The 21,443-nt window shown below is 38.5% G+C and overlaps 1 protein-coding gene across 10 annotated transcripts in view; it reads right to left on the bottom strand.

The window, feature by feature from the left end:
* Nucleotides 1-630: 630 nt before the first annotated feature.
* PEX1 (peroxisome 1) overlaps nucleotides 631-21,443 on the bottom strand; it is a 122,050-nt gene continuing 101,237 nt past the window's right edge. For 2 of the 10 annotated variants that reach the window (XM_088953873.1, XM_088953868.1), the window contains exons 13-17: nucleotides 14,088-14,213; nucleotides 13,944-14,005; nucleotides 13,726-13,843; nucleotides 9,206-9,349; nucleotides 6,084-7,274 (exon numbers count right to left, since the gene is read on the bottom strand). In XM_088953873.1, coding sequence (XP_088809999.1) covers nucleotides 6,099-7,274; nucleotides 9,206-9,349; nucleotides 13,726-13,843; nucleotides 13,944-14,005; nucleotides 14,088-14,213 — 1,626 coding nt within the window. In that variant the 3' untranslated portion in view covers nucleotides 6,084-6,098. Of the gene's footprint in view, nucleotides 911-1,418; nucleotides 1,524-2,932; nucleotides 3,218-6,083; nucleotides 7,275-9,205; nucleotides 9,759-12,730; nucleotides 13,141-13,725; nucleotides 13,844-13,943; nucleotides 14,006-14,087; nucleotides 14,214-21,443 lie in introns of those variants that run through there. The other 8 variants (XM_088953878.1, XM_088953876.1, XM_088953871.1 and 5 more) reach the window with 8 other exon arrangements.

The raw sequence follows: 21,443 nt of genomic DNA, 5'->3' as shown, positions 1-21,443 counted from the left end.
ATCACTAACACCTAGACCTGTTCATTGGCCAGGTAGCCCGACGGGCTGGCCCATTATTTTTCGGGCTTGGACAAAATTTCAGGCCCACAGATTCAAGCTCGGGCCTGAACATTTTTTGTTGATAAAGAGGCAAAGCCCAATCCGACCCTTGAACAAGTATACTAACACCGTATGTTTTGGGGCTAACGATGGCTTTTTTTGAACTTAGTTTGAGGTCGAAATTGGCCCTTAGGTTTGTAAATGGGAAAAAGTGACTTTTTCACAAAGTACAAGGGTTATCAAAGCCGGAAATCCCTTCTAATAGTTATCATGAAAGCAAGGTTCAAAATATCAATACGCTCGATACAGCCGTAGGGGCATATTGGGCCCTCCATCCCCTCCATCCCCTGAACCGGTCAAACCCCCGATACACCCACTGTAGGGGCATATCAGAAGGGTCCCGGAATGATACGTATCGGCCGATACATAATGATACTTTGAACCTTGCATGAAAGGAATCAAGTACAAATCTCACCACAGCCATGCCTGTTCTAATTGGGACTTGAGAGGGAATATCTCCCATTTCCTATAGCCTATCCATCTTATTCCTACCTAGTACCTAACATAGATAAAAAAACCTTTAGCTCAATATTACAAGAATAAGTAAATTTAAGATTAAGAAAAACAAAAGCTAAATCCTCCATCAACTAGAAGATTTTTACTTGACCTTTCTCATTACTTGATGACATCCTTTCTCAGAAACTTTACAACATACGACATCAATCTTGTGATGCCATTTGATTAATGATCTTTTTCCCTGCACTTAATATGAATAAAAAAGGTGAAAAAAGAATACACAACATCCCATGGAAATGCCATATCTGAACTCTTCTACCAATGACAAATCTTTGCCAACGACCTACTTTTTGTCCTGTAGAATCATGCAAGGCCGCAGTTATTATATGCCTTTGGAGTTTACAAGACACAAATAATAAAGCTACAAGGTTTTATGCCTTCAAGTACCATGTGATACACAAAAACAACTTTGATGTATTAATCAGTTTGAATGGGAATGATTCAAAAACCACATCAAATTGATCATGTAATCATGCTTGGGCTAAAATCTTTGGATGGCCAAGATAAAATGGTTTTGAAAGATATTGAAACATTTACTAATCAAGATTACTTTGTATGGCCTTCTGATGTAGCAAAACAAATTCTATGAAATCAATAGGTGGACCTCTGGAAACTTGTGGTATGGACCTTTTTCAGACTGCTGAAACATAACCTTTACAGAGTTTCTATTAGAATTGCAACTAATCGCTAAGCTGGAATTGAGCCCTCAACCTGACCCAATGCTATTGTATCATGGTGTCAACTATGGAAACAATATAATAACTAGAAATTAAAACAAGGAAGAATTAGATTATAAGAGTTTACCATGGAACTGATTTTTCCTTGTTGAAAAAGGGGTTAAGGATTATTTGGATTTACATGCTGTGCTGTTATGCCAGTGTTGCCCTTTTCCCCTTTGCATCCCTTGACTGCAGAAAATCAGTAACGTGTCAGAAAAGAGCATTATTCATGATAGCAGTGTCCGTATCTGCTAGGTTAATAACCATGTGCATGCATGCCCTAGTAAGCAGGAGAAACAAATTATATCATAAAAAATACTAAGATTTTTGTCTTTTTCTAGAATATTCCTTTTTTCCTTGAATGGAATGGCGGCCAGTGCATCAGCAATCATATGGTAATGCTGAACGCAGGATCTGATCGCTGGTCAGAGGTACAAAAGCATCCAAGGCTTAACCAATTAGCTTAGCTAGCTAGTACCTTCAAAGAGAGCACCCATTAACCATATTGCCTATCTAACCACCAGTATGTCAAATCAAACTTATCAATTGAAAGGCCACATATGGTATAGAAACTGGATCTATCTAGCAGAGCTATTTGTGAATTAAAATTTATCTCTAGCTCAGGTCTTAAAATCCTCTGAGAGCATCCTGTTGAATAAAAAATTTCAATACATATTTCAGGGCTAAGATTAATGTCCTTCCAAAGAAGCAATCCCGATTGAGTTGTTACTGACCATGAAAATAGGACAAGTATTATCACCAGTTGTTACAAAACAATCAATACATCTCTATAAAGAATATCCAATTTCATTTCAAAGAGGCAGATTTACAGGTAAGGCAGGCTGTATTATCACCTTCTCTTTGAAATTCAATACCTGAAGTTAAAATGTCATTGTAGAGACATATTATGCACACAAGTAGACAGTATCTTAGTCTATAGAGTTCCAACAGGTTTAAGAGATTTTAGCAGAAAAGTGACATTGGAGGAGCTGAATAATTTCTTTTTTTAATTTGAAAAAGAGGTAGTGGATAACAATAGCACTGACTAAGACTAGTTGATGCTACTAGATTGGCACCCAGAGAGGGCTCTGATGCCTTGACATAGGCTGGATGTGAAGAGTGACTTCAGAGATATTTGATGCCAAAATATTATGTAGTTACAATTTGCCTTTTATGAGGTATTGTCCTGGTCCTGTGTGCTTCTATGGGGGAATAGATAGTTCTATTGTTTTTTTCCTGTTATTAATCTAAAAGATTTACATATTACACATAAGGGAAACCCTTGTAAACATAGAAAACATAAGGGAATAGATAGTCTCCTGTTGGTTGTAGCGAAGACTTGGGATCGAATCCCACCTGCACCTGGGTTGGGAGGGTTATGGGTTGGGGTATGGGCTACCCCCATTGTGTAGCCCTTTAGAATAAATCAAAAACTTCAAAAAGTAATGGTGTAGATAAAAAGTTTCCAAGGTAGTATGTGTGCTCTAAGAGAAGATGGTACAGATAATCAAGTATTAATAACATTAAAGAGAAATTCTGAAAGGATGCAACATGGCATAAATTATCTAATTCCGACATTAAAAGTTGTTGAATGATACCTGTGTAGCAACAGATTTTTTTGAATCCAAAAATTGACTGTAAATGCCATACAGCCGTTGCTTCTCCGCTTCTGAAACAGATGGCTTTGCCCTCAAAGCAACAGACTTCAAAAGGGTGTTACTGATGACTGGCATTTTTCCGGGTGTACCACTATCACTGTTTTCCAGAAGCTCATGAACTGATGCAAGCTGTGCATCTGAAAGAAGAGCTTGGAGATCCGCACCACTAAACCCTTCAGTTATAGAAGCTATTGCATTCAAATCAATGTCACCAGCCAGTGGAAGCTGAAACAATTTAGACAAGCAGGACAACCAACACGGAATGCTAAGATTAATGTTGAAAGTGACACATGAGTCAGAAATTCAAGATCAACATACCAATAGCTCAGAACAATAGAAAAGTGCAGAAACCAATGCAAGAAATATTACAAACAGGTATGATTTTAACAACTGGTTACCACCACATTAAGATATGGAGTTCTCCCAATAAAAGGGGCTGCTGCAGCTAAAGGTGACAAAGCTGCTAGGAAGTTTTATCTTTCTGGTGGATGACTGGTTCTTCCATTCTTAGTACCAGTCAATGTTTTAAAATGCAGAGGCGCGACACAAGGCATTCCACTACTTAGAGACGTGAGGCGTAGTTCAGAATGTAAGAGGCGTAAGCCTCCTGAACACAAGGAGGCGTAAGCCTCCTTAAGAGGAGCGGAGGGGGGATGAGGAGGAAGAAGAGGAAGAAGAATCTCATTTTTCTTTTCCCTTACCTTTTCCTCCCTTCCCTTTCCTTTTCTTTTCTTTCTTTTTCTTCTCTTTCTTTCTTTTCTTTTTTTCTTTCTTTTTTCCTTTTTTCTGTCTTTACATGAGGCATACGCCTCTAGCACACCTCATGAAAAAAGCATATGAGGCTACCTCTTGCACCTGAGGCATACACCTCAGAGGTGTCAGCGCCTCAGGGCGTTTTGGGGGCACCTTGCCTGGAGGTGTGCCTCCAGGCGTACGCCTCCCACGCCTTCTAAAACACTACCAGTTTACTTGAGAATCATGGAAAAGTCCAGATCAATTTAGTACTTCAAGAGAATTTGTCAAGTCAAAAATCTTTATGAATGAAAAATGGTCTTTATTAGTGATATGTCAGGCAATAACTCCTAGATACCTGTACATGCTTAGCAACACAATATGTACCTGATAAAACACCAGATACTAAGCCATAAATACAAAAATTGTTGAGCAAGAGCAAGAGAAGAGAAGAGAGGAGAGGAGAGGAGAGAAAAGAAGGAGAGAGGAGAGGAGAGTCGAGAGGACTGAAAAGCCCCACAGAATACTGCAGGTGTGTGCAGTAGTTATTATTTATACTAGTCTAGTCGTACAACATAAAGATGGGGAAAATTACAACAGTACCCTTGCGGTACTAAACCTGTGAATAACAACATCTGTCAACACTCCCCCTCAAGTTGGCACATAGATATCAATCATGCCCAACTTGTCACAGAGATCATGATGTCTGGAATGGTTTAGACCCTTTGTAAAGATGTCTACAAGTTGGTTCTCAGAGCTGACATAGGGAGTACACACTTCGCCTGTGATGACTCTCTCTGATAAAATGCTTGTCAACTTCGGTGTGTTTTGTTCTATCATGTAGCACTGGATTGGCAGCAATGCTTATAGCTGCTTTGTTATCACATAATAGAGTCATAGGTTTGTCCACTGGGAAACCCAACTCACTCAACAGATTCTTTATCCACATGCCTTCAGCTACCCCGTGGGCCATAGCACGATATTCAACTTCAGCACTGGATCTAACAACCACATTTTGCTTTTTACTCCTCCAAGTGACAAGGTTCCCTCCAATAAAGGGTGCAGTAGCCACTAGTAGACTTTCTGTCACTTTGAGATCCAACCCAATCTGCACCTGTATAAACTTCAACTTTCAAATGCCCATGCTTTTGAAATAAAAAGCCAGCACCAAGAAACTTCTTTAGATATCGGAGGATTCTCTCTGCTGCTTCAAGACGAGAGGACCTAGGAGCATGCATGAACTGATCGAGGACACCAACAGCATATGCGATGTCTGGACGAGTCATAGAAAGGTATAACAATCTCCCTACAAGCCTTTGAAACTGTTTCACATCCTTGAGAGATTCATCTTGGTTGTCACCTAATTTATGGTTGGGGTCAATGGGAGAGTCAACTGGCTTCACCCCCATCTTCCCACTGAAGTAAATCTAGGACATATTTCCTTTGATAAATGAAGATATCCCTCTTTGATCGGGCAACTTCAATTCCAAGGAAGTATTTGGTAGGTCCTAGATCCTTCACTTCAAACTGAGTAGCAAGAAAAAACTTCAACCTCTGAATTTCATCCTTCCAGTCACCAGTAACAATTATGTCATCCACATATACAATTAAGGCAACAATTTTACCTTCTCCTCTTTTCACAAACAGTGTGTGATTTGATTGACATTGCTTGTATCCTTTCAGCTGAACTGCAACATGGAATCTGCTGAACCAAGCTCTTGGTGATTGTTTCAGCCGGTATAAAGACTTCTTCAACTTGCACACTTTCTGTTCATTGCCTTGAGCCAGAAAACCAGGGGGTTGAATCATGTAAACTTCCTCTTCAAGGCCATCATTCAAGAATGCATTCTTGATGTCAAGCTGATGTAGATCCCAATCCAGATTAGCAGCAAGAGAGAAAAGAACTCTAATGGAGTTCATCTTGGCAACAGGGGAAAAAGTTTATGCATAATCAACTTCGTACACTTGAGTAAACCCCTTTGCCACTAAGCGAGCTTTATACCTCTCCACCGTTCCATCAGCCCTATGCTTGACAGTGAACACCCATTTACATCCAACTGGAATCCTTTCCTTAGGAAAATCAACAAGTTCCCATGTGCCATTTTTATGAAAGTCATTAATTTCTTCCTTCATGGCATTTGTCCATTCAGGAACTGAAAGAGCTTCTGCCACATTCTTGGGGATAGGGACACTATCAATAGAGGTAAGAAAAGCACAGAATGAGGGTGAAATGTTCTCATAGGAAACAAAGTTGGAAATGGGATGTTTAGTGGTGCACAATCTAACACCTTTCCTGTGAACAATAGGAAGGTCAAGGTCATTAGCAGCAGAAGAATCATTTTCAATAGAATCAGGAACATCATTGGGAGCCAAGTTACCTGAGTGAGTATGATCCACCCTGAGGAGTCTGGTGGCACTGGAGGTACAGCTTCCGGATTCTCCACAGCTCTTGAATTTGGTTGGCCTTTGCGATGACGAGAAAAAACACGAAAAGGCGGAGGATCAGGAAGATAAGGGAGCTGAACCAGTTTCTCCACATCCCTACACTCCCCCTGAGGAGAAACAGGAAAAAAAGGCTCATCTTCAAAGAAAGAAACATCCATGGAGACATAGAATTTCCGAAAAACAGGATCAAAACAACGGTACCCCTTTTGAGTGAAGGAGTAACCAAGAAATATGCAAGGGATAGCACGAGAATCCAATTTCCCATGGGTGGGAGACAAATTTTGGACAAAACACCGACAACCAAATACACGATGAGGAATAGAAAGAAGGGGAGAGCCTTAGGAAAGAGAAGCTGATGCAGGGCTTTGTACTCTAACCAACGAGAGGGCATACGGTTTATGAGGTAAGTAGAACAAAGAACTTCAAGCCAAAAACGTTTGGGGACATTCATATGAAGTAGTAAACCCCAAGCCACTTCAAGGAGATGTCGGTTCTTCCGTTCAGCCACACCATTTTGTTGTGGTGTGTGGGCACAAGAGCTCCGGTGAAGTGAACCACGCGAAGCAAAGAACTCCGTGAAATCACTATGAAAAAATTCTTTTGCATTGTCTGATTGAAAAATTTGGATTTCAGTCCGAAATTGAGTGAAGACCATCCGCTGGAAATCTTGAATGATTTTTGGTACTTCCTCCGTGGTTCGCATCGGATATACCCAAGTATATCTAGAATAATCATCAATGAGGGTAATGAAATACTTGTAGCCACTCTCAGATGGTAAAGTAATAGGGCCCCATACATCAAAATGAACAATGTGAAAAGGAGATTTAGATTTACTATTTTTATGAAGAAAATGAGTTCTACAATGTTTACTTAACTGACACGTTTGACAAGAAAAATAAAAAACAGACATTGACTTAAACAGTTCTGGGAATACAACTTTTAAAGACTCAAAAGGCAAATGACCAAGACGACAATGCCATAAATAAACTTTACTCTTACAGGTCAGACTCATAGACTCTGTAACATGAAGATCAACCTTATTCTCCAGCATGTAAAGTCCATCAACCAGACGTCCCCTACCAATCATCCTCCCCGAGGCCAGATCCTGAATCACAATGAGAAGGGAAAAAAAGTCACAGAGCAATTCAAAGAATTAGTAACACTACTAACAGAGAACAAATTAATGGGAAATTTTGGGACATGAAGGACATCAGAAAGGGTAAGACCAAGAGGAAGAGAGAGGGTTCCTTGACCAGCTATGGAAGTGTGATCCATCGGCTAGTCTCACCTTGTCTCTTCCAGATAGAAGGTGATAGGTTTGAAAGTAAGAGGACGTACCAGTCATGTGTTTTGACGCTCCAGAATCAATGATCCATGGAGAGTTAGGGGGTGTGAGAAGCAACATGGAAAGCTATGGCAGGGTTACCTGACGTAGATGCAAATGAGGTAGAGGGAGGAGCATCCATCTGACGAATTGCTCTACCATAGAGCTCTAAATGGTAACAGAAGGAATTAATAATATCCTCCCTTGGGTCAGATCCAGTGAGATGTGTCTGAGTCACAGTAGAAATGGGGGGCTGATTCTCCCAAGTAACCATGTTGGCCATGTGGTGTTTCTTTGTACCTTGCTGTTCGGACCTCTTATTCACATCTAAACCTTGCTTCTTAGTCAGATCTTGAGCCCATTTTGGTTTCCCATGAAGATCCCAACAGGTATCTTTGGTGTGTCGAGGTTTTTGACAATGAGTGCACCACAATTTGTCCTTATCTTCTGTTTTTTTCTGGAGATCTCCTTTCCTGGAAGAAGATCCCACACTAGTAGAGACACCCCCTTTTGCTGCCAACACAACTGCCTCCCAACCAGGGCTGTTCATCAAATTTCTCTTGCTCTCTTCAGATTGTACAAGAGCATAGACTTCCTGAACTTATGGGAGATCCTTAGAGCTGAGAATCTGTATAATAGATTCATACATAGGATTCAGACCATGTAAGAAGGCAAACACCCTTTGCTGGGAGACAAGTTTCTTGTACATTTTAGCATCCTCATCACACTTCCAATCGACATTCTGGTAATGGTCCAGCTCCTTCTAGACAGAGGTCAAGTCAGAATAATATACTGATAAACATCTCTCCTCCTGTCTACAAGTAGATGATGCTGCCTGCAGTTGATAAATCTTGGCATAGTTTCGCAATTCTGAATATGTAGATTTTTCTTGTTCCCAGATCTCATTTGCAGTTTCAGCCCACATGAAATTCTTCCTTATTTGAGGTTGCATGGAGACCAAGAGCCAAGACATAACCATACTGTTCTCCTGATTCCATCTATCATATTCAGCATTCCCAGAGGGTGGTTCTTTGATTCTCCTATTAATATAGCCTATCTTCCCCCTTGCAATGATATATAACTTGATCCCTCTTGAGCACTCTAGGTAATTTAAACCATCAAGAGGGACAACAGCCATAGGAAAGGATAGGTCACCCCCACCCATTCCATTCAGCATTGAGGAAACTCCAGATGTGGCTGAATCTTCACTACCCATGATTTTGGGTTTAAGGGAAAAAAAAAACAACCACCAAAGGAGTACTTCCGTACAGGGCTATTACAAAACAGGTCCTTATAACCTTCAGTCCACAAACGAAAGAACACTTGCTATCTCAGCACAGAAACAGGTCCTTTTGACCTATGGTTTCACTGGGAACAAAGACATTGCTGTTGCAGTACTGGAACAGGTCTGTATGACCTACTATTGTACAGAGGTCATATGACCCCCACAACAGAATGGAAAATACAGGGTGAAGTTCACCACACACCTAATCGGCAGACCCGGTAGCCGAACAGTCAATGAAATCAACAGGGTAGCCGAACAGTCAATCAATGAGATCAATACAACACCAGCTTTAGGGCATCACCAGCCCATCAAAGGGGTAAAGAAATACAAAAAAATTCAGTTGAATATAGCTGCTTTGTTAAAGAAATACAGTCCAATCAGCTGAACAATCAATCAGCAGGGCAGCCGAACAGTAGATGAACAATACCTCTTTGAACATCAGATGATAGCCTCTCTGCAAACCAGAACTTCCTCTACGAACCTCAGATGATAGCCTCTCTACAGTCGAACAGACAATGGATACAACTTCTGGGCTGGAAGATGAAAAGTCTCTATAACTAGAACCCATTTTCTGCACTGGAAGATGAAAAGTCAGGCAGGATGATGGATACAGATTAGCAGCTCTCTCTATAACTTCTGGGTTGTAGGCATCTTCTTGCACAAGGTCGAACTGAACACAACAGATTAGCAATTTGATGGATACAGCTCTGGGAGATGAAGAGACTATCTGCTCGACATTGAACACAACAGGTTTGCTTGACACCACCCTTCAGGCCTGGACGACTTGCTCTGATACCATGTTGAGCAAGAGCAAGAGAAGAGAAGAGAGGAGAGGAAAGAAGAGAGAGGAGAGGAGAGTCGAGAGGACTGAAAAGCCCCACAGAATACTGCAGGCGTGTGCAGTAGTTATTATTTATACTAGTCTAGTTGTACAACATAAAGATGGGGAAAATTACAACATTACCCTTGCGGTACTAAACCTGTGAATAACAACATCTGTCAACAAAAATTATGGATGCTAAAATATTAATTAAGTTTGGAAAGATATAAGCATTAATAGGAGATACTATGCTTTAAAAATTTAAGATAAATGACATTAAATGGATAACTAATACATATGCATCTCCAGGATCCAAAAAAATGGATAGTTGTATCCATATTTTCCATATTTGAAGCAACATGTAGCCATTAGATTTCAATGATGTAGGTGTAGAGACACTAGTCCAATGGCCACGAGTCATGGTCGGTCGGTCTCCTTGTGTATAAACATGAACAAGCATGTTGTCACAGTTTTTTCATATCTATACTATCATTGATAATTTTATTATTACTCTTCTATAACTTTATATTGTGGTCTCTCTGTTTTAGTGGGTATTCAGGTAAGGACATGTAGGGTTTGGGATACCTGCTAAGTCTTACTAAGTGCAAGGATGTTTGGTCAAAGTCAAAGTGCAACCACATGGCCCTATCTACCTAGCCACCAATTAGTCTAGTAATTTCTATTAAAGTTTCATTATTTTTAGTTCATTAGTTAGCAAGTCAGAGTTCAAATTTGACTACAATTGAGATTAAAGATCTAGGAGAGATAAGGTAGTTCCAAGGCATTGAAGTGGCTGTATGTAATCTTTGTATATTATCTACTAATATATGAGCAACTTGAACATGGGAGTTGGAAGCTGACATGTGTTAAGAAATCCTACTCAGTGAACCCAAAAAATTAGGATTTGTGGACACATCACATAAATAATATTTTATATATGCATTGAATATCACTACTATTAAATATTTCTTATAAAAAGAATAGAACTATATAATCATAACAGCTTAAACAGTTAAATTATTTTTACAATTGACAAGTTAAAGTCAGAGCCTTTGCTATTCACCACATGACCACACTAGTTGTTTTTCATTATTTTCCTAATTTTGATATTATTTGGAAAAGATCCAACAAACAATGGATCATAAGTTGTGTAAATGGAAAAATAAAATTACTAGAGTGCCCTATTGGACAGCATAAATGGTTGGAGCATTGTTGCATAGAAGTGTTTTAAGTGAGGATTTTGTAATTTTGGATAGTAGATGTGCTGAGCATTTTAGTAAATTTGCCTAATTTGCACTACAGATAAGTCTCACACAATTTTTGGAGAGTCGAATGCAGACCGACTCTTGAGTCCCTTCCAAAGGTGGGGTGTCCATGCAACATTCGTTTCAGTGGCTGGTTAGGAGATTGTTATATTTATGCATGCTTAGACTTCGGCCGGTGGTTGCAGTTGACAATATATTATGTTAGTTGAAGGGCTCTCTTCGTAGAGGCTTGCCTTATTCTTGTCATGGACATCTTGGGATTGAGGATTATACTAATGCAAATTAGATCAAATTAGCACTGATGATGGGTAGTCTACATAAGATTATCGTGCCTTTGTAAGAGGTAATATTGTTTCTTGGACAAGTAAGAAGTAGTTTGTTGCCAAATCAAGTTCTAAGGACGATGATAATTGGGCAGCTATAAACATTGCACATAGACCAATACAACATGATCACACCAAACATATTTAAGTTTTAAAAATTTTATTAGAAAGGGAGTTGCTAGTGGAGAAGTGTGTTTGCTATCTATTTGAAGTTTAGTTCTTTGATTGTTTGACAAAAGTTAGGGCTGTTAATGAGTCAGGTAGACCAGACAGACCCAAACCGAACCGATCCAATTGTATAAGGTCTGGGTTAGGGGTGATCATGGGCAGGCCAGGCCTAAGCTGAGCTTTATTATTCCGATGACTAAATATATTATACTTAATATATAATATTTCATATACATGTGTTTTAGCAGCAGTAAATATGTAGAAACAGAAAGCAAGAAGTGAGATTTCAAAATAAGAAGAGAAGCAAAGAAGAAAGCTTGGGAGAAGAGATGTTGGAGAAGAATAGATTGTGGGGTGCATGGGAGAATGAATGTTGGAGAAGACATGTTAGATATAATGGTATTCTAGCTATGCCCCCCCCAACTCAAAATCTAAAGGATGTGCCTTCATTCAAAGAAAATCACTCTGATCTATGGTGTGATATGTTGTGTTACCCAATGAATTTCAAGATACTGGACTGATCAAAACACCCCTAAAAGATTCCAGAAAAAAAAAAATCTTCATTGCCTAATAATATCCACTTGCAGATTGTGACAACAGATTGCGCAAAGATAGATGTGGAAAAAAACCAAACTTGCACTTTGCTCTTCTAAACTCTCTTGGACAATCCAATCAGCTCTGATACCATATTAGAACCAGGAGATGATCAGTGACTGAGTAAGAGTAGAGAGAAGAAAATTAAGTGCAGATAAAATATGTGATGTCTTCAACAGTTTGACCCCACCCAAAAAGAATTCAATAATTGCAATCAAGTATAAATTAGAAAACAGTCCCTAAGAAAGAACAAGATACTAATAAACAAAAGTTTTATGTTTACAAATGATCAAGTAAATTAAGTAATATGATAATAATGTAAGTTATCACTTATCTTCTTCACTAGTATATCATCCTCTTATACATGTAAATTTAAAATCCTGCATTGATATAGTTAAAGTAGAACTTGTTGAAACAATAAAAAAATATTAAAGATACTAAGGAATATATTGAGATAATCTCCAATAATATTTCGTTTCAATATCTACAGTAATGGAAATATTTTGTGAAAATATTTGGAAATACTACACTTTACACCATGCTTGCAATAAGATCTCTGTATTTTAATAGCTTGTTGAGTTTCCTCACTCCATTTCCGCCACCAAATCAAAGAGAAGAGTAACATTATATGGGCTGGATTAGCCAACAAGGAAAGAACAAAGAGCTCATGTATACACATTTTCAAGAAGAAAACAATCAGCGGACTGTGAATAGACATGTTCATGGGCTGGGCTCAGGATTGGCTTTTGCCAAAATTTGAATTGGCCCGGCCCGAAGCCCGAGCCTGACACAGTATAAAGTCAGGCCTGAAGCCCGGCCCTTGAATAGGTCTTATTTTTTTAAGTAAAAACATATATCCTAGAGTAGTTCCTAGGTTCCATAACCATATTTCCATAATGATTATCCAAAATTTTCATAAGAAAAGTATAAACTTCATGTTAAAGTCTAGAAAATTAACATATTCATGAGAAGAAAAAGAAGAACGAAAAGAAAATTCAAAAAATATAGGGGCAGAACGCCTATTTTTTTTATAGGAAAAGAAGAAAAGAAAAGTTGAGAAGAATAATAAGAAGATGCAGAAGAAAATATGTTGATTAGACAAAACTTTAAGTTCTTCCTTACTTGTTAGTTTAGGTTTTGAAGTCTTTGAGGGTTTAATACAGCAGTTAGCGATGTCTGTGTGGATTAAACCCTAACAAATAAGAAAATGATAAAAATAAATTAGTATTATAAACACACAAAATGATTATTTTAGTTTAATAAGGTCTATTTTATAATTAATCTCAAAAAATTAAGACTATAATAATATTTTATGAGATAGTATACAAAACTGCTTGGTGATTAGGTGAGGCAAAACTCCAATGGCGCCTTGTCACCTAGGCGTCGCCTTGACAATTATGCTGTGAAATTATCTTGAGTTAGGGCCTTGGAGACAAGCATAAAATCCCATTACTGGGGCCTTTTCTAGTGTTATGAACAATTCAGTAAACCTGTGGCATTCTTTTTATTTTCTTCTTCTGTAAATATACAAAATCCTTCCATTTTTTCTATTATGTTTTTTTTTTGTTTATTCCAGATTATGTAACATCATATATTACATAACTTATTATCTCAGAAGTATTTCTTGTTGTAATTTTTCCTCTTTAAAGCTTCCCCTTGGATTATAAATGTGTTAGAAAAACATTTATGGGAAAGAAAACAGCATAACCTTACGACTACAGAAGTAGAAATCACAAAAGAAACTAATACCATGCATTGTTAAAATGGCATTACTGACCTTTCTAGAAAGAACTGTTAGAATATCTACCCTCTCGTGCCATGATGGGAAATCACAGAAAAGAAGGCGATCAAGCCTTCCAGGTCGCAGGAGTGCAGCATCAAGTAAATCTGGTCGACTGTAATGCACAATACAAACTTCAGCTGGTGACAGGACAAAAAAAGAATACAAACACTGGTGACATTTATACAAGCATGAAAAAAGGTGAACAGTCCAACCTAGTAGCAGCAAAAACAAAAACTCCTGTCAGGACTTCAACACCATCCAGTTCAGTCAGTAGCTGCAAGAAAATGAGGAATACAATAAGAAAACTGGTTCTCAAATTTGCATGCTTAAAATTAGTCTCAAAACTAGAAACTAACTTGATTTACAACACGATCAGTAACTCCAGTATTATCATGCCCTCTCTTTGGTGCAATAGAATCAAACTCATCAAAAAATAGAAGGCAAGGAGCTGCAGCAGCTGCTTTTGAAAATATATCTCGAACCTGAAATGAAGAAAAGGGGTTGGGTGGTTCAAACTCATCAGTAGATTGCACCACGATGCAGATAGGTAAGTGATACAAGTGGTTAAAGTAAAACTTTAAGCAAGTCTAAAAGAAATTGAAGGGGTTGGATGGTAAATTTGTAGAATGCATCATCAACCAAGAAAGAATCAACTGGTTGAACAGTCCAACCTCGTTTGATTTGGTTGATATCAGGTGCTAGTGAAGTACACTTATAGTGCTCAAATAACTATAGACTTTCAGCTCAAGCCAACATGTAGAAATGCCCCAACTGAAGAATTCAAGATGACTGACTTTTGGGTTCTGCAGGTCATGATCAAAATAAAAGTCAACAGGGTACCCAGTGGACCCCACAGGAATTTATAATAATTCCCCTATATTGCTATTTATTGTATGTTTTATAATTTCTATTTATAGTAAATTTATGACTTTCTGTTTTTATTAACTTCTGGTTTTTTATGTTAAGTCAGTTTTAGTAGAATTAGAAAGTTATAAAAGTGACCTAGTTTGAGAAGGAAGTTTCTACTTTTGAAGTCAAAATACAAGTAGGAGTTAGAATCCAAGTACAAGTAGGAAGTTGTTTTTTGGTCTATAAAAGAGTTTAATGGGTCTTGTAAAGGGTGAATAAAGGGTTGTTCTTGTTTTTAGCCTTCTAAGGAGTGGATAAAAGAGTTACTTTCTGTTTCTGCCATAGCCAGCAGCTAATAGTAACAGTTTTTCTTGCTTCTTCTTCTATCTACTCTTTTTGGTTGCTTGTTAATATTGTAGAGAGATTTGGCTGAATGGGCCCTAGTGCTCTTTTATTCTTGTTTTCTTTTATTAGTTATGTTTATGCAATGTTTTAAAACTTGGAGGCATGATGCAAAGCATTCCACTACCTAGAGGCGTGAGGTGTAGTTCAGAACGTAAGAGGCGTAAGCCTCCTTAAGAGGAGGGGGTGAAGAGGAAGGAGGAGGAGGAGGAGGAAGGGGAGGAGGAAGAAGAGGAGGAAGAAGAGGAGGAAGAAGAGGAAGGAGGATCTCATTTTTCTTTATTTTTAATAAAAATCTTTCCCCATCCCTTTCATTTGCTTTTTTTTTCTTTTTTCTTTCTTTCTTTTTTCCTTTTTTTCTGTCTTTTTATATGAAATGTGCATGAGGCACATGAGGCATACGCCTCTAGCACGCCTCATGAAAAAGGTGTATGAGCCGTACACCTCAGAGGTATCAGCACCTCTAGCATACGTATGCCTCAGGGCATTTTGGGGGTGCCTCGCCTGGAGGCACACACCTCCCACACCTTTTAAAACACTTTGTTTATGTTAATGGCCTTGTCTATATGGACCTATAAACTTCTTTTTTATTCCTCTTATGTTATGTTTATGAGCTGGTGACCCCATTAAGGGCATCATTGTAATTATGTTCAGTGTGATTAAACTCTCTTCTCCATCTCCCTTCTTCCTCTTCTTCTCTTTCTATCTTCTTTCTTTCTTCTATTTTCAAATTGAAATATTCTATTTGTTTTCAGTTGATTCACATCTTGGTATCAGAGCAACCCTCTCCTCTCTTTTTTCTCTTCAATCTCATACACCCTTCAATTGGAAGAGTGTATGGAGGGTTAGATTGCAGATTTTTCTTAGTTGCTTGCAGCCTAGTTGGAGAAGGGTTTAGATATCCAGAATCTGGCTGTTAGGATGCCAAGAAGTTGCTGTCATTTCTTTTGCTCAAAACCCTAGCCGCTTAGAGGGATTCACAGTTAAGGGTCAAGGAGGTTGAGTTAGGCTGGTGCCTAAGGCTTGGCAGATGTTACTTAACGTCTAGAAGGGATCGAATTCAGTTGGGAATGTGTCTAGAGTCACTAGTCAATGGACCAATCTAGAGCCAAGACAAAGCAGAACCTAGAGTCCGGAGTTGGTCTGATAGGGTCTATAGAACCTTTGTAGTATGTTGTGGCTACAATCAAGGATAGATGGGACAAATTACTTACCTTGGCACAGTCTATATGGATTCATGTTTGTAGTAGAGGCAAGTTGGGGTATTTTTAATAGGCAGTAAGAAGCAGCCAAACTGACCCTACATTTGAAAAATGGATGCAAAAGAACTACATAGTTATTTGGGTGGTTAGTTAACTCCATGCAGCCGCATAAAAGTCAGCATTACCTTTGATCTGATTCAGGCACAGAGATTTGGGATAGTGTCACAGAAACGTATTCTCAAAAATTGAATGTTGGCAGGGCCCATAAATTGAAAAATGGTGACAATAATTTAAGACAAGGGGAGAAATCTATGGTTGTATATTATTCTATGTTGAAGTCAAGGTTCAAAGTATCGATACATATTGGCTGATACGTATCGTATCGGGAGCTTCCCGATACGCCCCTACAGAGGGTGTATCGGGGTTTTGACTGGTTCAGAGGGTGGATGGACCTTAAACCGGCCCCTTTGAACTGGATTTGAAAAAAAAACTAAAAAGAAAACTACTAATACTGCCTGATACGCCTCTACCGGCGTATCGGGTGTATCGATATTTTGAACCTTGGTTGAAGTCTCTATGGCAAAAGATTGATGTAATGAAAACAATTGCTTTGGGGAAGTACTAAGGACGCTGAGACTTATAGAAAGATAAAGGAAAGGGACATGGTTTTTGAGTTTCCTATTGGACTCAACCTTGAGTTTGATGTAACCAGACAAAATATTTTGGCAAAGGATGATCATATGACCAGTAGGACACCCGATCTCCTCAAATCATGCCACTATGTTAGGTAATCATAGAAATCCCTTGGATTATAGATTCTAGTGCTTCTAATCATATGACCAACATGTCCAACCTTTTTAGCTCATACCAACTCCTTTCTAGCTCTGAAAATATACCCCTTGTTGATGGGTCCTTTTCTCCTATTTCAGGCAAGGGGGATATCAGAACCCCAGACTCCCTTGTTTTATCTTCTGTTCTTCATGTTCCTAAACTTAACACTAATCTTTTGTTAGTTAATTTAACAAAGTCTATGAATTATAGTATAACCTTTTTTTTCTTACCCATTATGTTTTTCAGGACTTGAAATCTCGAAAGATGATTGGGGGTGGCTATGAGGCAAGTGTGATATACTTGTTGGATTTACCTAACAAGAGTCTAGTAGCACCTCAAGGAGATGCTTTGGAGTCTATTTCATCAGAGTCCTTTAATAAAGTCATGTTTTGTCATTTACGCTTTGGTCATCTTACCTTTACTACTTTGAGTCATTTGTTTCCAAACTTTTTTAAAGGAATAACCTTACATAGTCTCATTGTGAGTCATGTGGACTTGCTTAAGTGTTGTAGAAATTCTTATCCATTACATAATAAAAGATCAGCTTCTCTGTTTCATATTGTTCACTTTATGTGTGGGGTCCTTATCGTTTACTTGCTATTGGTGGCTACAAATATTTCATTCTATTTGTTGGCAATTTCTCTTGATTTAATTAGATTTACCCCATGCGTTCTCATGATGAAGTTCAATCATTGTGCAACACTGCCATGAATTTATTCTTCCTCAATTTAATATTCGTATTAAAATATTTTGCTCTAACAATGCTAAGGAATATATTGAAAAGAACATTTCATCATATTTTGATACCTTCAGAGTTATTCATCAAAGCTCTTATACCTACACTCTTCAACAAAATGGAGTGGTAGAAACGAAGAATCATCATGTTTATGAGTTGACTACTCCATAAAGGGCATCATCGTAATGATGTTCAATGTGATTAAATTAATAAAATTGATTAGGAGAAAGGAGAGAGAACTTATCGAACTCTTTCCTCCTCCCTTCTTATCCTATCTTCTTCCTCTTCTTCTCTTGATATATTCTTTCTTTCTTCTATTTTCATATTAAAATATTCTCTTTCTTTTGGATCGATTCACATCTAATATTTGTGGTGGAAGCCAATTGTTGTGTGTTAAAAACTTTCTGCTTCAAGAAAAGGGAAGAACAAAGATATAAATCAATGTTCAGATTACTACAAAACTTTTAGATTTTTTGGGTGAATGGAAATATTAATATTTTTATTGAGTTTTTAAATTTATTTTCTAATTTTTTCGTATCTTATGAATATCATTAAGTTCCAGTCTTCTAGAAATTTACCATTCCTATTAAGAATCAAAATCAATATTTTGGTAATAACTATTTATGACAAATCATAATTTACTATATTTAGTAATTTTTGGTTTGTTTAAGTAGTAACTAGTTATTAGAGTTATTTTACAAATTAAATGGCCCTATGGTTTAGCTTTGTTTTTTCTTAGTTCAACAGAAATTAAGAGTTGTTTTGGGTTAGCTTCCTAGTCCAAATTAGATTTTGTAAAGGGAGATCTCAATTATTACATTGAATCTATAAATAAAGCCATTATAATTGAAAAGAAAAGAGGCATTTCATGATGATGATGATGATGACGATGATGATGATTGTTGAAACTGAAACTGAAACTGAAGAGAGGAGAGTTGAGTGTTCTGCAATGAGGGTTTGAGAAGAGGATTTCGAACTCACCCTATCTCAGCCCCCTAACACTGTTTTATTAGATATATTTGAATAATTACAAGGAGGCCCTTAGTTGAGCAAGAATTTACAAAGAACTTAATATTGACAAGATGGGCCCAAAAAACACAAGAATAAACAACCTATGGGCCATTTGGCCCATCTTCTCTACACTCCCCCTCAAACTGAGCATAGATGTCAATCATGCCAAGCTTGCTGGTATCATGCTGAAGTTTTGCCTTGGGAATGCCTTTGGTAAGAAAATCTGCCAACTATCCTTCAGATGTGATGAAAGGAAGACACACTTCACCCGAAGAGACCCTTTCCCTAATGAAGTGTCGATCAACTTCAATATGCTTGGTTCTATCATGTTGCACTGGGTTGTGAGTAATGTTGATGGCAGCCTGATTATCACAGTACAACATCATTGGCTTGTCATATTCAACTCCAAGTTCTTCCATCAAAGATTTTAGCCATAATAATTCAGAAACCCCATGTGCCATGGCTCTGTATTCTGCTTCAGCAGAAGACCGAGCAACAACCAATTGTTTCTTGCTTCTCCAAGAAACAACATTACCAGCTACCAAGCTGCAATACCCAGAGGTAGATCTTCTGTCATCAATGTTCCCGGCCCAGTCAGCATCGGTGTAAGCTTCAAGTTTCATATGACCATGCTTGGCAAACAAAATACCCTTTCCTGGGGAGCCCTTCAAATAACATAGGATTCTCTCTACAGCTGCCAAATGAGTGTCTCGAGGAGCATGCATGAATTGGCTAATGCAACTGACTGCATACGCAATATCTGGCCGAGTCATGCATAGGTACAAAAGTTTCCCAAGAAGTCTCTGAAAGATTCCTTTGTCTTCTAACAATGTCCCTTCTGAGGCTGAGAGTTTATGACTCATCAATAGGAGTAGCAACTGGTCTAGCACCCATCTTTCTAGTTTCAGAGAGCAAGTCAAGAACATACTTCCTTTGGGAGATGAGAATCCCATCCTTGGATCGAGCCACTTCTATGCCAAGAAAGTATCTCAATTCCCCCAAATCTTTAATCTCAAACTCTGTATGGAGAAAAGATTTTAGATCATGAATTCCTGAGGCATCATTACCCGTCACTACAATATCATCTACATACACAATGAGGTATACTACTAGAGGTCCACTCCTCTTCACAAAAAGAGTATGATCGAACTGTGTCTGCACATAACCAAAGTTCACAAGTGCTGTTCTAAATTTCTCAAACCATGCTCTAGGGGACTGTTTTAGTCCATAAAGAGATTTCTTCAGCCTACATACCTTCCCTTTCATATCAGTTCCATACATCCCTGGAGGAAGAGACATGTAAACCTCCCCATGTAATTCACCATTCAGAAATGCATTCTTCACATCCAATTGATAAAGGGGCCAGTCAAAGTGAGCAGCTAAAGATAGAAGAACCCTCACAGATGTCATCTTGGCAACAGGTGCAAAAGTCTCTAAATAATCAATCCCATATGTCTGTGTATAGCCTTTTGCAACCAGCCTGGCCTTGTACCTTTCAATGGAGTCATCAACTCTGTATTTGATAGTAAAGACCCACTTGCAACCAACAGGATCCTTCCCTTCAGGCAAATCCACCACTTCCCATGTGCCATTCTTGTGTAGGGCATTGATTTCAGATTTCATAGCATCCCTCCATTCTGGAATCTTAAGAGCTTCTGACACAGACCTGGGAATAGGATGAGAAGCAATAGAAGAGAGAGAGGCAAAATATGAAGGTGAAAGCAAACTGTAAGAAAGGTGCTTGGAAATGCAGTGTGCAGTGCACTTCCGTTTTCCTTTTCTAACAGCAATGGAAATATCAAGGTCAGGGAAGGATGAATCCAAAGGTGTTGAACCAGTACCTGTTGTCTCTTCTGTGACTGGAAGTGTATGAGGCTCATGTGTTGTAGGAGAAATAACCTGCACATTTTTGGATCTCTGCCTTTGATACACCTTGGGATTGAGGATAGGACGAGGAGGTAGAGTACGGGGACAAGGAGAATGGAACGACTGATCCACCCTTGATTCATTTAAAGGAGAGACACACACATCAAGGGACTCAACAGGGACAGGAAGAGGAAGAGCAAACACCTGTGTCAAATCCTCCCCCTGTGGACAATGTCCTTCTGGAGAGGAACCATAAAAAGGGGAAAACTCATCAAAGGTGACATCCATTGAGACATACCGGTTGCCAGACTTTGGATCAAAACAACAATAACCCTTCTGTGTGGGGGAATAACCAAGGAAGATACACTTTTGAGCTTTGGGTTCAAACTTATGCCTTTGGACACTTGAAACATGTACATAACAGGTGCAGCCAAAGACATGAATAGGAATAGGAAAAAGGTCTTTGTCCGGATGAAGAAGAGTGAAGGGAGACTTAAACCCCAAAACCCTGGATGGCATGCGGTTTATAAGATAGGTAGCAGTAAGTACAGCATCACCCCAAAACCTAGTAGGAACATGTGAGGCAAATAAGATACTTCTTGCAACCTCAACAATATGCCTGTTTTTCCTCTCAGCAACCCCATTCTGTTCTGGGGTCCTAGTACATGAGCTTTGATGAATAACCCCCATGTCAGAAAGATAGCAGGATAGGTTTTTCTCAAGGTATTCTTTTGCATTGTCCGATCTGAAGATTTTAATCCTGGTATCAAATTGGGTTAGAACAAATTCATGGAATTGTTTTACAAGTCTTGGAA

The sequence above is a fragment of the Nelumbo lutea genome, chromosome 7 (genome assembly GCF_056320005.1).
Source record: "Nelumbo lutea isolate HS-2025 chromosome 7, American lotus-T2T, whole genome shotgun sequence".
Classification (NCBI taxonomy): Eukaryota; Viridiplantae; Streptophyta; class Magnoliopsida; order Proteales; family Nelumbonaceae; genus Nelumbo; species Nelumbo lutea.
This window is presented reverse-complemented; position numbering and strand designations above follow the sequence as displayed.